Genomic DNA, 15,409 nt, shown 5'->3' on the forward strand with positions numbered 1-15,409 from the left:
TTGGTAAAACAAACTGCCTGTGTAATGGAAAAGTGCATGTACTGAAGATTTAATTTGTGGTAGCACCTGGAAACCTAGGATGAAGCCATCTTCTGAGCACTCAGTCAGTCAGGGTGACTTTGGGAAACAAATTTCTACTGAGACTGGCACGTGCTGATGGGATGGGCAGAGCTGCACCAGAGAGCAGCTGGAATGGAGCATGGGGAAGGCAGCCAGTGAGGAACCTGTTAGCAAGAGCCAGTAAGTGCTTTAAAGCTGGTGGCAGAGCAGATCTTTTAGGATGTGATTTTTAGGGGAAAGGTAAGAAAGAAGAGGGCAAGAAGGCAAAGGTTACAAAGCTTTTACTCCCCCAGGGAGTGTCAGACTCCTCTGGTACAAAGAAAAAGACAGCGTCTGAGTCAAAAAGTGAGATTACCTCAATGGCACTTGAGAAGTGTCAAGCACAAACAGGAGCATGGACTCAAGCAAAAGAGCAGTCATCCCCACAGCTGTCATCTGCAGCCTCTCGGAAATTTCTCATCAGAAGGGCCCTGCTTGCCTGCACACCACCTCCTCACCCAGCTTCTCAGTCTGTGACCTGGTTTCTCCCAATGGTGCAATTCTTTGCTCTCTCTTCCCTTCTTGCTCCTATATGACTCCCTCAAAGAAATAGTAGGGAATCAACTAATATATCCTGGGATGCCAGTGTAGAAAAGTATGGCCAGCCTCAGTCCCTCTCCCTCACACACCGTAGCATGCGGTTTTTCAGGAAGCAGGAAAACAGAACAGAGGGAAAGAAATCAGCAAAGAAACCAAACGAAACAAAAAGAAAAAGCAGCAGAACAAATGCACAAGATTAAATAAAAAAAAAATACCCCCAAAAAAAGAGAGAAGGAAAGGAAAAGTGCAGCCACCTTCAAAACACAGCACTATAGGTTGAAGTAGAAGCTGGGGAGACAGGGAGTGTAAACAGACACAACACACTTGGAATTCACAGAAACAAAAGGTTTTTCTTCTATTCCTCTCATAATCTCTGCCAGCAGTTCTGCCCTGTTCCCCCCACCCAGCCATGCAAATTCACCTTCAATTAACTTACTTCAGGACCATTCATTACAGGAAGATGCCCTCTATCAAATTAGTGCCTTAAGAAAGCCCATTCAGGAAACATCTATGTGATCCTTATTCAGTTAGCAGGAGGGGATGAGGGAGGATGCCAGCTGAGAAGGGGTTTTTATGCAAACACATGTCTCAGGCCTGATGGGCTGGTAGTACTCTGGAGGTGCAATGCAAAGCAACCACATCCTGCCTGCTCTGTTGTGAGTACTGTTGCAGCCTTGCAGTTGCTTTTGTGCACAAAACCCACCATATTTTAGAGCTGAAAATTTTCTAACCCTAGATGAAAAGTGCTGGGATGAACAACTGGGCAAGGAGGTACCCACAGGGGACATCTCATTTTCACCTAAGTGAGATACCAAGGACAATGAGCCTCAGATGCTTTTGGAGGATGTTTTAACCTCAGAGCTTTGGTATGAACTTATGGCATTGGAATGAACAGCCAAGTCACTTGGAGGAACAGCAAAAATCATAGCACTACCTGTAGCCGATAGATTTCAATGTGTAATACACAGTGGTCTTGACTGCTGCAAAACCTACCAATCAGCTAGTTGAAACTGCCCATGAGGTGCAAGTCTTCAGCACATTTCCTTAGGTGCTGTACAGAGATCTTATCCAGAGGACACAGGCACAAATACCTCTGCTTCTTGAAGCAAGGTATAGCAGAGTATAGGAACACAGCAAAGTATAGTAGAGTATAGGAACACGGTGTCTCACAGAAATGCCCCATTCTCCTGCTTGTTTTGCCCCAGGGAAATGGGATGTAGCATGCTGCCAACAGCTGTGAGCAAACAAGATTGTCCACAGCAGCTGTAAGGCGAATAGCACTGAACAGAGATAAATTCCTGTCTCTGACAATAGTTAATGGGCTCCAGGCAGACTGGCAGCTGCAAAGCACCCAGTTCTCTGCTCTGGTTCTGCTGACCAGGCACCTCTGGGACTGTGCTTTGAGCTGCTGAAGAAAAGAGGCAGAACAAGTCTGCTTCGATCTATTTTTATACTGCAGATTCATCTGCTCCTCTCCACAGCTGGCAAGGCCTGGAGCTCAGCTTAGATCCTCCTAACAAAAGCCTCTTCATGAGGCATGGGAATCCCCCACTGCTATCAACACCATTTGGATTGGATTGCCCAGGCAGAGGCTATTTTGGGCACCACAGGTGGCTTCTCTGTCTTGCTGAGCAGACTGATGGAGCCAGCAGATGCCTTGCCACAATACTATCCAGCCCCATTATCAGGGATAGACTCTGAGCAATGTGGAGGCTCTGATTAGCCCAGGATCTGGAGGGCTGGGACACAAAGCAGAGGCCAAGAAGAGGAGTTCAGGGAATTAGTTTCACAGGTGAGACAAAGCAAAGTTTCCATCAACACAGAGACCGTCAGAACTGCTTTTGAGATGGAGAAACAACCAGGTGGAGCAGAGCTAATCAGAGCCTCTGCCCTGAGCAAAGCACTAACTCATCCACAGACCCTGTACCCTAGAGAGCAACTCCTCCTCTGTCTGGGCAAAGCAGAAACCTCATTTTCTCTCCTTTCCTCTCTGTCCAGGCACTAACCCCTCCCTTTGTGTTAACAACATCTGATTGCTCCTGTTAAGAGAGTGCTCCAGGCTCTGTGCTTCCCCCCCAATACACACAGCAGAAAGCTCTCCCAGCCTCTCCTTTCTCTGATATCTTATTGCATGGATGCTATTTCCTGTGTTTATTTTTCTTGTCTGGCTAGCTGGCCTGGAGGGTCTCACCTGCTGGAAAACTGCCATTACTTCTCCATCTGCAATGCTAACCAAGGATTAGCAAAAAAAAATAGCCTTAGGTCATGTCTAGTTTCCTTAGGATACCCAACTACTAGCAGAGGCCAAAGGCAACAGATGCAGAGAGAGAGCAGGTTCCTGTGCATCTTACCTGGAAGCTGACATCAGCAGATGCATCAGTTTAGGAAACAGAACAGGGACACCTGTTTTACAGCACCAGGATTCATCCAGCATAGAGAGAACACAGCCACCTGGAAAACACCAGATTCATGGCTACATCCACAAGGACCTCCATTGAGAGAGAGCGAACGTGTCTGTGCAGCAAAGCGCAACCTCTTCCAAGATCTGACTGACACACAGGCTTCAGCATTCAGTGTCATTGACATGTCACTGACATCCTGACCCCAGGATGCAGCCTCATGCTTTTGATGGGAAGAAAGCATTGAACTCTCCCTGGGAGGATCCTATGTCCCACATAGTGCTTCCAAATCAAACAGTCATGGCAATCCTCCTGCAAGGGAATTGGAGACTGCTGTTAGCGTACAGAGAGCACATCCCTCCCGCCAACCACACAGGGAAAAATCTACAGGAATGGTGTTGCTACAGTTCTTTTGAAATTCCAGGTACTGCTGAACCAGGGAAAGGGACAGCCAGCCCCATGCATCTCAGATAAACTCCCGATTCTGGAACATGGCAGGAAAGGAGGGATCATCTGCAAATGTAGAACTTAGGATGGGAGGGAACTTGCATAGGAAACAAGTGCTCAGAGAAAGCAAGCTATACAGGTTTCTGATTAAAAGCCCAGTTCCCGAGTGCTGGCTCAACCATAAGGAATAAGGGATCTTGGGTTTAATTTAGTTACAGATGAACGTTCCATGGGTTAGTTCTGCAGACTGGAAGGCCTCAGTGCAAGTTAGAGATATTACTGTGTATTTCCTCTGGAAGTAAATCAAAATGCTATTTCTCATGAATTCAGAAAGGGCGCAGCTGTAGAACAAGCAGCTGACTCTCAGCTTTAGTGGTGGCATTGAGTTACCAATGGTGGGAGAAAAGACTGTTTCTGTTTTTCTAATGCAACCTTTAGCATTTTGATCCTTCTGGAATTAGAGGAGGATCTTGAGGAGGGTCTGAGAGTTTTGTCTCCACCCTATTCTGTTAGTGCTTTTGGCATGAATATAAAGAAAGGCAGGAAACACTTGGAATACTGGACTGCTCCCAAATGGCAGGCACCTCAGAAACAAGGCAGACAGCTGTCCTTTACTTTAAGGTGCTGAGAGCTCATGTAGCCCAGCACCCCAGTGCCAGTGCTGGGTGCTCTGCTCTTGAGACTCTGCCTTTGAATCTGCCATAACCTTTGTGACATTAACTGCAGCTCGTAGCCTCTCAGGGACTGGGAAGGCAAACATTAGACCTCTTCTGCCCAGCACCTTTTGGCTCTGCAGAATAACTTCACAATCTGATGTGTTACCATCACTGAACAGCTTCGATTCAGCAGCACATGATTCCCAGTTGTCTGCAAATATCACAGCCTCTGCCACCAGGGCTAGTTCAGAAAACCTGGCTGCGATTGCTCACAATCATGGTTGACAGAGGAGATGGTATGGCAGGGATTCACTTGGCAGCAGCAAAGTCTCAGAGCTACCATTCCTGTCAACTGCAAAATTGGCCACATCCTCTGGATGATGGAATTGTTTAATATCATAGGATCCGGGGTGCACGGCAAGGCTGCTCAAAAGACATTATTGCAGGAAGCAATACTGTTCAATGCTGACTTAAACGCTTGATGGGTAATACAGTAATGTGAAAGAATGGGAGTCCTCTTTGCCCCAAGATTCACACCACTGCAAACAATATTCTTCCTTTGCAAGACATTTCTTTTTATGGCCCAGTGGTAAAAGGTTATATCAGCATGGATTCAAAATGACCTTCATCCAGCCTGGATCAGCATGGTCAGAGATGCTGGGTCCAGTGCACCTGCCCTGCAGAAGGCTTCAGCATCTGCCACTGTTCAGCCCTTCAGCACACCTCCAAAACAGGAACTTGGCAAACAGAGCTAACAGAGTGCATTGCTAAGCAGAACATTCTGCCGAGTCCCAACACCAGGACTGCATGTTATAGTGCACTTGCCAATTCCTGAGTCAACTTTATTTATTATACACTAGAAAGGTCATGACGAATCTCAAAAGATAAAATCTGTGTCTGTCAAGCCACCTTCCTTATTTTCATTGGCCCAGTCCCTCACGTTCCACACCAACAATAACAGGACATGGGTTCAAGAGGCACCATGAGTGCAGCTTACCCCGAGATGGCCCAGGCTTGTTTTGCATTCTTTGTAGGACTGATCCAGGCTGCTCAGTTCTCTTTATTAGGACTTTTCCTGGATGCAATCACCACACTGCACAAGAGCCTTGCATCCCTGGGAACCCCCAAGCTCAGGCACAAACTTTCACAGCCCAGATGATGCCAAATGCCCAAATGATGCAGCTGCAAGTTCTCCATTAACATGAAGTTTCCAATTGAGATATGCCTAACTCCCATTTAGAAGTAACATATCCTGGACTAATACCAGCCAAAAAGACATCCCTATGACCTCATCAACAGCTGAAGCAGCAAGATACCCCACGCACTTGGATTTGCTTCACTGTCATTATGAGCTGTTATCTAATGTCCTTGCCTCAGGTAAGGCAAAACATCAGAGCTGCCTAGGGCTATGCGTAAATCTTTGGCAAACAAAGCCTGAGTGATTGCAGCTCCAGTACTGCCAGTGTCCGAGCTTGAGCTTGCAGGTTTAAAGACTGCCCTGGGCTCTGTAGAAGTTGCAGTCACCTCTCTGGGTTGCAGCTGGATACTCCCAAAAACCACAGTCCCAGGTTTGGAGTTCAGTGCAACAGGCTCAGACCACACAGTATGGATCTGCACTCCAGATAACCACATCTTTGCACAGTTTATTCTGAACTTGCAGACTGAAAAGCTCTTTTCCCAGTCCTTCCCTTTCACTTGCTGAAAAATCACCGTGTTATTCTCAGAGCCAAATTTGTCTTAGACCTTACACCTTCTCTGATGTGTTGCAAGGTCTCCAGTTCTTGAAAAAAATTTCTGATTTTCTGAGATCTGGGTAGTACTTTCCAGTCACACTGTAGAATCTCATCTGTGACTACTAGAGTCACACAACAGAGAAAAAAAACAGTGTTTGTAAGTGGCACATCTTAAAGCCAAAACCATCCAACAGTTCCACCCACGGTGTCACTTCTGAGGAAACATCTCCAACATCCAGAAGTGCCCCCCTTTCTTCTCAGAACAGCACTGAAGAGGAGATTGGGAAGTCAGGGAGGAATGCAGTGAGACTCTGACCTTTGACCTTCGGTGAGTTGCATCATTTAACCTGAGGTGCTTATTTCCAGGATCACAGGGGTGGATTCCTCCCAGGATCTCTCTTGAGCTGGCAGAAGCCTATCTCCCTTCCCTGAATGAACACATGGGGAACCTCACTCATTTGGTTGCTTCAGTCAAGTGCAAGGCAGTGAGAATCTTCCCTGTGAAAATAAATTGTGAGGTCCACAGGGCCTCAGAAAAGGTGCCCAGAGCTTTTAACTCTCTGATACTTCTCCCTGAAACACATGCTGGTCAAGAGCAGAGCAGGCACTTGTACATACTATTCTTAGCAGTAAAGGCTTCCTGTTTGAGGGCAGAAATGACAAGGAAGATCCTGCTGCTTTAAATACTGTGAAAAGCTTTTTAGTCAAAAATGTTATCCATCCATTAGTAGGGAAAGCACCATCCTCCACAGCCCCATCCTACTAAACCACCCAGAAATGTCATCAGTTCCCCACTGCTGCAGTAATTATTACACTATTGAGCTATGTTATCCTCAGACAGCTCTCAGACCTCAGCAAAAGCCCTGCAAAGGTTTCTCTAGGTGACTAAGCCAAGGTGTGGATCTTTGAGCAGAGATTTCCAAATCAGGCCAATTGTGTTGTTAAACTGGAAGTTCTCTCTGTTCTTTCAAGTACTTGCTTTCTTTCTGGGGCCAGGTACAGCCATTGTTCCCCCTTTGGGCTCCTGCAGACGCCCATTGTTCCTCAGAGCTCCTGGCCTTTGATGCTGCAGAACAAAACGAACAGTGTTTGTGAAAGGAGGGAGAAAAATCAAAAAGCTTTTCAATTACACAGTTGGTTGAACAGCTCAGGCACAGCTGGCCGCAGAGCACCAGGGTGCCAGCACCTCTCCACAAATGGGGGACCTCCAGCAAGGCCTCTAGCCCAGCTGCAAAGTGAACCAAAAGAGGGAATGACCAGTAGTTGATGGTTATCTGGTGAACTTTCATTTCATCACTTCCCAATTCCAAATACTCCTGGATCATACAGACTTTCACTAACCTACTCACACATATATTTAGTAGTTGCCAGCTGGAAAAGGCTGGAAATTGTTCCTGCTTCATCCTGTCAGAATTGCTCAGAATTGATTTAAGGGACACCACAGCTGCATCTAGATTCACTGCCTCGATTTCTAGACTAATTTGGCTGACATCAGGCTGGGCTAGCTCAGCCTGAGTGTCAGTGGCAGAACAGAAGAGACATCTGAAATCGTGATGATCTTACCAGGAGGTCTGAGGTAGGCGAGCCAGCAGGCTGGGATGTCCCAGTCACAGCTGGCAAATTTGTTTCATGGTCCAGTCACGGACCGTTCAGGTCCTGCTATGTAACACACTCTTCCTGACGCTGCAGTGGTTTGGGCAAATATGGTGCTCTACCTTGAGTTCAGTACGCAGCTGTAAACATTTCCTCTTATTGCCAAGATGACAGATCCCAGGATGTCAGAGATGTGAGGGGTCTTCCAGGCCATCTGGGTCTGTCACCTTAGTGCTAACGTCTTCTGCAAAGGAATAGGCAGCGCCAGAGAGAGAACTCTCCAGAAGGATCAATCTACAGAAAAAAACCTAATAAAATTATAAGAAAATACTTGCACAAAAAAAGGCCAGCCAGCCAGATCTTCATGGGACAAAGACACTCACACTCTCTTTTACAAATATATTTTAATGCTTATTAAGAAATGTAACCAAGACAGACTCAGCAGCACCAGCGGCTCCTCACTGCCCAGCAGTCTGATGACTTCACAGATATGAAAACTTCACAGATTCAAAAAAACCCTTTGGTCAATGCACTTTAAATACATTTGCATGCACGTATTCTCCCACCCCCTTCCCTCCCCTCCCACTGGTAACTGACAAACAGAGGGAAAACAACAACTATATTCATAAAACATTTAAATTAAAAGAGTAACTGTTTTATAGTGACAGCGTGTGCAGCAGGGTGTTCATAGTGTCTTGGTTTGCAGACCACAGAGACAACCGCTCCACAGGACAGGGGTAATTAATGCCAGCTCCTGAGACAGAGTGGGGAAGGAAGCAAAGGATGTTCTCAGATCAGCAGGTTCCAGTCTTGATTTTAACATATCCTTGTGTGAATGGTCCCAGCAGACAAATAAGATGGGGAGTTACACACACAACACTGTCCCAGTTTGGGGATTCTCAGTCTGTCATGGTTAGTCACCTCTCATGCAAATGAGGAACTGGTGTGATTTTTAGTTACTCTTGATGTGTTTTACTGTAAAGAAGGCCAAAAGCTCAGGGCTAGAAAGAAAAAGCCCTCTGGTATGACTCAGTGCAGTTTGATGCTCAAAACTAATTGGGAGAGAACTATTAGGCAGCTAAACTTAGCAAACACCGCTAGAAAGTATTCTACAGTTTTAATGCATTGCAGCACTGTTACAGCATGCTTGTCCTTCCCACAGAACACGGCTGGACTGATTTGTTTTTAGGTTGTGCTCACATTCATGAAGCAGAAGGGCTTTTGTTACACCTGGACATGCTCATGAAGTGAGACAATGTATCTAAAAAGGAGCTAATCCAGAAGAACCTGTCTCTGCCTCAGCCACACGCAGACCATATGAAGTCAACCTTCTGCACACATCAGGGAAGGCTGACCCTCTGCAGTGACCCTAGGAGAACTGTAAGACTGCACATCCTTTCCAGAGTCCTTCCTCACCAAGTCACACCTTGGTTTCATGCCAGCACCATCTGAGCGATCCTCAGCACCTCCCAGCACATTCCTGCTCCCCTGAAATCCTCCCAAACACTTACCCTACAGATCTTCCTTCACCACCAAAATTTCCCATCTAACCGTAATCCTCCAGTCTTCTCCCAGACCTTAGAGACTTTTCTATACCCACCAGCATCCCCTGGAGCCTCTTTTCCAAAAATGGTTGAAGATTCAGACTAGTCCACATCAGCACCAAGTCCCTCTGCACAATAAGCTTCCCAGCACCAACTAGGGTCAGAGACAAACCCCTTCTGTCTCCAGCAACCCCAGCTGTCCCACCATGCCAAACTCCTCTGTTCCAGAGCTGCAGCTCAGGCTTGCACAGAGCCTTGAAATATCACCGATCCAAAAGAAACTCTGCAGGACAAAGCTGTTAAGTGCATTTATTTGCACACACAAAAAGCAGTGTCCTATTGAGGAGAGCACACCAAGAAGAACCCTTGATAAAATTACTCCTGGCAACTGATCAAACTTTACTTTCTCCAAAAGCCTATAAAGCAAATAAACTCTGGAGCCTAAGAGTCTTCAGGGAATGGTGAAATTCATGGAATGCCCTCACACCAAACAAGACACCACATCTCTCTATGGGTCTTTAGCCATTTTTAGTAAGAAGTTCCAGCTCAAAGCAATTAGTCTCTTCTTACCCCAGCTCTTACTCTCTGGACCCACTGCACCTTGCATTCCCAAGGAGGTCTTCTCCAGCCTCTCCTGATAGTCACCTCATTCTTCCCTTTGTCTTGGTACCATCTTTGGTTATCCAGAACAGCTACATTTCATCAGCTGAACATTCTCCAGCTGGAAGGAAAATGGGGATATGAGTGGGGAGGTTAGTAAAAATTATTTAACTTTCACTTTTCTAATGATCCCTCCCCTATGCAGTTTGGAAGACAGGTACTTTTCTCGAGAGTGGAGAGTGCTGCCAGGAGAAGGAAAGAGCACACTTAATCAAAGGGACCCTACAGCTTCTTTTTTTTATAAAAAAATAAAATAAAATACGCAAGCCTTGAAATCACAATCCCTACAAAAGAAAAAATAAGAAGTCCAAAATTCTGTTCAAAAGGCTCATGCTCCCCCCAACAACTGCTTTGGAAACATCTTCTGAAGGTCCATCTCAGACATATGTTTGCCAGAAGGCACACAGCATGTGGTGCAATTGCTATCCCTTCCTTCCTGTTACTACAGACTTCCAACTCTATATAAAAGATGCTGCCTCCTTACCTCCACTGCAGTTCCTTCTGCATACTTCCCGGCCCCTTCACACACTCTTTTCATTTCAAATCTGGATCACTAATACTGAAAGGGACTGGACACACCTGGGGGGCACCTCAAACAGCAACAGAAAAGCTAATTTTGAGGCATCGGGAGCTCAGTAAGCTCACATGGCAATCTGGTTGGGCAGGCAAGTTTTCTGGATTGACAATCTTGTTGCATCAACATAGATCAACTTGATTCTTGTGGCAACAAAACAAGAAGCTGCCATAATTGAGTGTGAAGCAGCTCAGGAAACAATAGAAAGCAACCAACCCACATCAGCTGTTGAAAGTCTGATGCAATGTGGTATAAAGCATCCCTTTTCAATGGCAACTACAGCTCAATAGGAGACACTTCTGCACTTGCGTGTGTTCCAGCACATGAGCGATGTTGGTATTTTCCCACACTTCCTTCCCTGCTCTGCTTCTTTGTGGACCTAATTGTTATTGACATGAATACCGGATGTAATTTTGTGTTATTCTTAGAAACATTTCAGCTCCCAGCTGAGGCCTGAAGAGATCAGACCCCCATTTTCCTGACTTAGTTCCTCTGCTACTGTTACAGGAGGTCAGAGGAGCCACCCCACAAATAACCTACAGAAATGTTCCATCAAGAAAGATCAAGTGTAACCAGATCCCAAGTCACCCTGCAGAGGAACTACCTACAACGTCAGCCACAGGGCAAGGGCTTAGTGTTTGTTAATGGTGCTGGAGTGATAATCCACTCCTCTGACGCTAGACTATATGAAGAGCCGTGCCAAGAAAGCAGCAATTCAACTAAAATGTGAAGTCTATTGTTCTACAAACTTATCTGTCTTTCTGCTAAGGATTGTGGTGGCCAGCCACATCTTTTATCGACCTCACAGTAAGCTTTGTGCTAGCCTGGAGCAGTTACATACTTGAACACGTTTGGCACTATAAACAACTCCCCACCTTCATGTAGGGAGACTGGCAAAAAGAAAATTCTCCTCATATAAAACTGACTTTTCATTTTAATAGTTCATAATATATAAAGTAAACATGGAATAAGAACACACAAACCTAACCTGCTCTTCCTCAAATATCAAAATCCAGCTCCCCTTTCCTTTCTGAAGATAAAATTATTTGGCTTCTGAAATGTTAATGGACAGTCACAAGGAGAAGCCAGGTTCAGGGGATGATATTTCTGGTGTTTTCAGCTAGGGAATAAGCTTCAGATGCCTGGAATTACCAGATTTTAGTTCTCCAGTAGGACCATTACTGCCTGTCTCTCCAGAAGGCTGGTGGTATTGGACATAGATAATTATCTGGAAAACAAAACCCAGACAATCTTTAGGTAGAATTCAAGCTGACATGGCATCCTGCTGTCCTTGAGCTACCAGGCCTCGGAAGTGATACAGAGAATTATCAAACTGCCATGAAACACCTCTACAACAAACCACATCAGTGCATACACTTCCCACAGCACAGATTTGCCTGTTCTCTTCAGACTACTGCAGTTTCTAGGCTGATTTCTACTACTGTCATCTTTCAGCTTCTCAGAGTAGGAGCATCTTCTAACAACACAGATCGAGCTCTGTTGGTGCCTCTGCACCACAGGGGCACATCAGGCTTCACAGTAAAACACATCAGGAAAATCTGAAATCACAGGAGAAAAGAGCTCATTTGAATTCCAAAAACAAGTGTTAGGTATGCGTGTGTTCCTCCCTACCCCAAGAAAGAAGAAACAAAATCTCACAGCTTTTTGAGTGAGGATGAAAACCATGAAACTACGTAAAATTATCTCCTCTCACACACATTTGGGGTCATGGAAAGAATCTGCATTCTAGGAGCTCAGGAATTACAAGCACAGAGAGAGGGAGAAAAAGCACACAGTGCCCACCAGCCTACAGACAGCTCACACACCCGACAGCTCTTCACAACACCTTGGGGCACGAGCACCCTGGTGACAGACACAGACCACAACCTGGCCTGCTTATCCACTATCTGCACCACCAAGTCCTGCTAACAGCCCTTTTGCTGAGGGAAATCCATATTACAGACTCCGTTTTCATTATTTGTTAGACAAAGTGGAGAGCTGCTATGAGGTTATGTTTGCCTTGTGCATCTGGAACACTGAGCACTCAGGGAACGGATATGAGTTCTTGCCCATCTTTTATAACTTAACACAAAGTAATCTTATCAAGACAAGAAAAAAACACAACCACATTTGAGCAACCTGTTGCAGTATAAGCTTCAAAAACATGAACTGAAAGACGAAACGCCATGGTTGAAGGTATCCGAAGTTCCCATCAGGTGAATTCCTTCCCTCTCCAAGCGGTTGCTGGCATCCCTCCTGACCAATAGATGTTGCTATCCCCCTTCTGTTTGTTGCAGGGCCAAAGTACTAAAATGCCCTTTCCCTGCTGCCCTTTGCAATTCAGTGGGTATTTCCAGCCATGCTTTTATTTCTGTTGGTAAAGACAGCAAAACCGACATACAACCACAGATACACAGTACAGCACAATGTCATGATATGCCCTGCACCAGCAGAGTCTCCCAGTGCTGAACTTGGAAAACCATCTTTGACCTTGGCACTGCTCTTGATGTCAGGTCATTGACGGGTAACATGTCCCTCCTTCCTTAGTCCACTTCAGTGGTCTCTTGACTTTTCTCCAGTCTAGTATTTAGGATCATCCCAACTGTCCTGGGTGGGGACCTCTTTCTCCACAGCGATCTGAATACACACCTCTCCCCCAACCCCCCAACCTCCCTTTCTGCCATGGCAGAGGTCACCAATGGAAAAAAAAAATAATTCTACCAGGAAGACTTTGAAAGTCTCATCAGGAAACATCAGCTGCTGCGAAGGCTGCTCTTTCCAGATCTGAGTAAGACACCTGGGCATCAATTAGCTCTTCACTGTGAGGCTCCCTGTTCATGCATGCATCTGAGAGAATCCCATTTTTGCAGGAATGTGGGAGATGCCCATTTGTCTCCACGTCCAGAGCATTTCCGTTCTGGTGCCATTCCAAGCCAACTTTGCATTTGTTTAAGTCCTGTTTTTCAGGATCCCTGTGGATTTCTCCATTGGTGTACACCTCTAAGGCATACTCGCTGATTCGTATGCTGGCATTCTCTGCATCCCCGCCATGAGTGGAAGTCCTAGAGCTGGCTGTTCCTGCCTTGAACGGCTCCTTCCGGCCCAAGATATGCTGGCTGATGATTTTGCGGAAGGTGTATCGGAACTCCCTGATTCGGTAGGCATAAATTAGAGGATTTACAACCGAGTTGGCATGAGACAGGATAATAGCCAGATACATTAGCCAGAGGGGAGCATGGGCACAATTTGGGCAAAAAAGGGTAAAGCAGTTAATAATATGCAGTGGAAGCCAGCAGACTGCAAACAACCCGACAATGATAGCTAAAGACTTAGCTGCATGGACTTCCTTCTGCAAAGTGGAGCGAGAACGTTCCCCATGTACCATCTTGTTCTCCATCTGCTTGAGCTGCCGCCGGGCTGCCATGAAGATTTTCAAGTAGATACCAAACATGAGGAGGAGGGGCAGGAGCACACAGGCAAAAAAGTTGTAGTAGACCATGTACTCCATGGTGACCACAGCCTCAAAGAGACATGCCACCATACTGTTGCTGCAGTTGATGGGAGAGGTCTTATTGGAACCCAGCTCTTCAATCTGGGAACGATTGTGCCACCCTAGCATTGGTGTCAAGCCGATGATGAAAGATAATACCCAGCAGATGGCAATGATACCTTTAGCTCGAGAGCCAGTCACCAAGCCATTGTACCTATAAAGCAGAGAAAACAGGAATCATATCAGTATTGTTCAACAAGCCTCTGATACCCACACAACTTCCCAATGTCCCAAAAGACGCCAAGAAAGGCACCTGCTTCTTCAGATGGGCCTTTGAACTGCCATGCAGAACCCACACAGCACAGCATGGACTCCACAATGACATTGTATGCCACCTATTTCCCTCCCCTTTCCTTTAGGTGGTGAGGAGGTGACAGAAAAACAGGGAAATTAATACAGTTTTCATCTGTGTTCCTTCACTCCACCAGACCACTGGGTCATGCATGTAGATCTTGCAGCCTGGATAATGAACAGCACTGCTCTGACCCTTGGTGAAGACCACTGTGGCTCTCTGGCTGAAGGCTGAGGTACTCCTCCTTTCTGGCAAAGGAGCAGCCTTATAGCACAGGATTGCTGTGTCTTGTAGTGGATCTGTGAGCCAAATAGCACAAAAGAACTCAGAGGCGCAGTGCCATCGACCTTGTGTCCGTGTTCAGGTGTGCTCCAGGGAAATTCTGCTGACTCAATCACAGAAGCCAGGCTGGCATCACCTTGCACAGCATCTCACTCTGCTCCACAATGGCACTTTCAGGAAGGGCCAGCACCACCAACCTTCCTTAAATAACTGAGACAAGTCAGCAGTTTTCCTCACCAGCCCAAGTAAGCTGACCCCATATCCTTTTCAAACAGGAGGAGCTAAGCTGAGGACAGTGTTCCAACTACAGGTGTGCTGTGGGCTGCATTCACACACCGAAGGGGACTTCAGCGGTGGAGGTATTGATATGTCTGGCTGAAGCCAGTGCTCTTAACAGGAAATTCTCCAAGATCTGTTGAAAGACGCAATAAGCAACATGGTAAGAATCTGACAATGCAGCCAGGGACCTTGGTTTGTTTGAAATACTGGCCAGTTCCCAAGGCCTCACAGGTTACTGCGAGTCCTGAGCTGACTCCACCAGCTCTTCTCTCTGAAAATGTAAATCAGGGCAACAGTTTAACATTTCAATGCAATTTCCTTCCCTTGGTAATGCTCAGCATGGGAAGTAGATGGCTGGATTCCCACATTGTCCAGTGTGGGTCCCACACTGTACTTGACCCCATGTGTCTGTGATCGGACAGCGGTAGCACTGGGCTCCCAGTGTTTACCCAATGCTCCTTCTCCCTCTGTCCCCAGAATTCTCTCAGCAAACAAACATTCAAAAAAAGAATCCAACAAGCCATAGAAATCTTTCCATCTCTCAATGAAATAGTTATTCCCACAGGTTCATGCTCCTATCCCAATGCAAGTTCAAGACAGGGGAGGAGGCAGGCGGCTTTTCCTGGGCACAGTACAGAATGGAGATCCTGCATGTGCTTTAAATCCCTGCTGATGGGCCTTGGAAAAAAAAACTGGCTCCACACAAAACCTGGCAGGCTTGAGTCTCCATTCTTCAGCTGCATTTCAAAATCAGAAAAGAG

The 15,409-nt window shown here is 46.2% G+C and overlaps 1 protein-coding gene across 4 annotated transcripts in view; it reads right to left on the reverse strand.

The window, feature by feature from the left end:
- Positions 1 to 7,866: 7,866 nt before the first annotated feature.
- Positions 7,867 to 15,409, reverse strand: part of ADORA2A (adenosine A2a receptor) — a 28,956-nt gene continuing 21,413 nt past the window's right edge. For all 4 annotated transcript variants that reach the window (XM_080392621.1, XM_080392623.1, XM_080392622.1 and 1 more), the window contains one exon: positions 7,867 to 13,949. In XM_080392621.1, coding sequence (XP_080248747.1) covers positions 12,989 to 13,949 — 961 coding nt within the window. In that variant the 3' untranslated portion in view covers positions 7,867 to 12,988. The remainder of the gene's footprint in view (positions 13,950 to 15,409) is intronic.

The sequence above is a fragment of the Falco punctatus genome (assembly GCF_963210335.1).
Source record: "Falco punctatus genome assembly, chromosome: 1".
In the NCBI taxonomy this organism is placed as follows: domain Eukaryota; kingdom Metazoa; phylum Chordata; class Aves; order Falconiformes; family Falconidae; genus Falco; species Falco punctatus.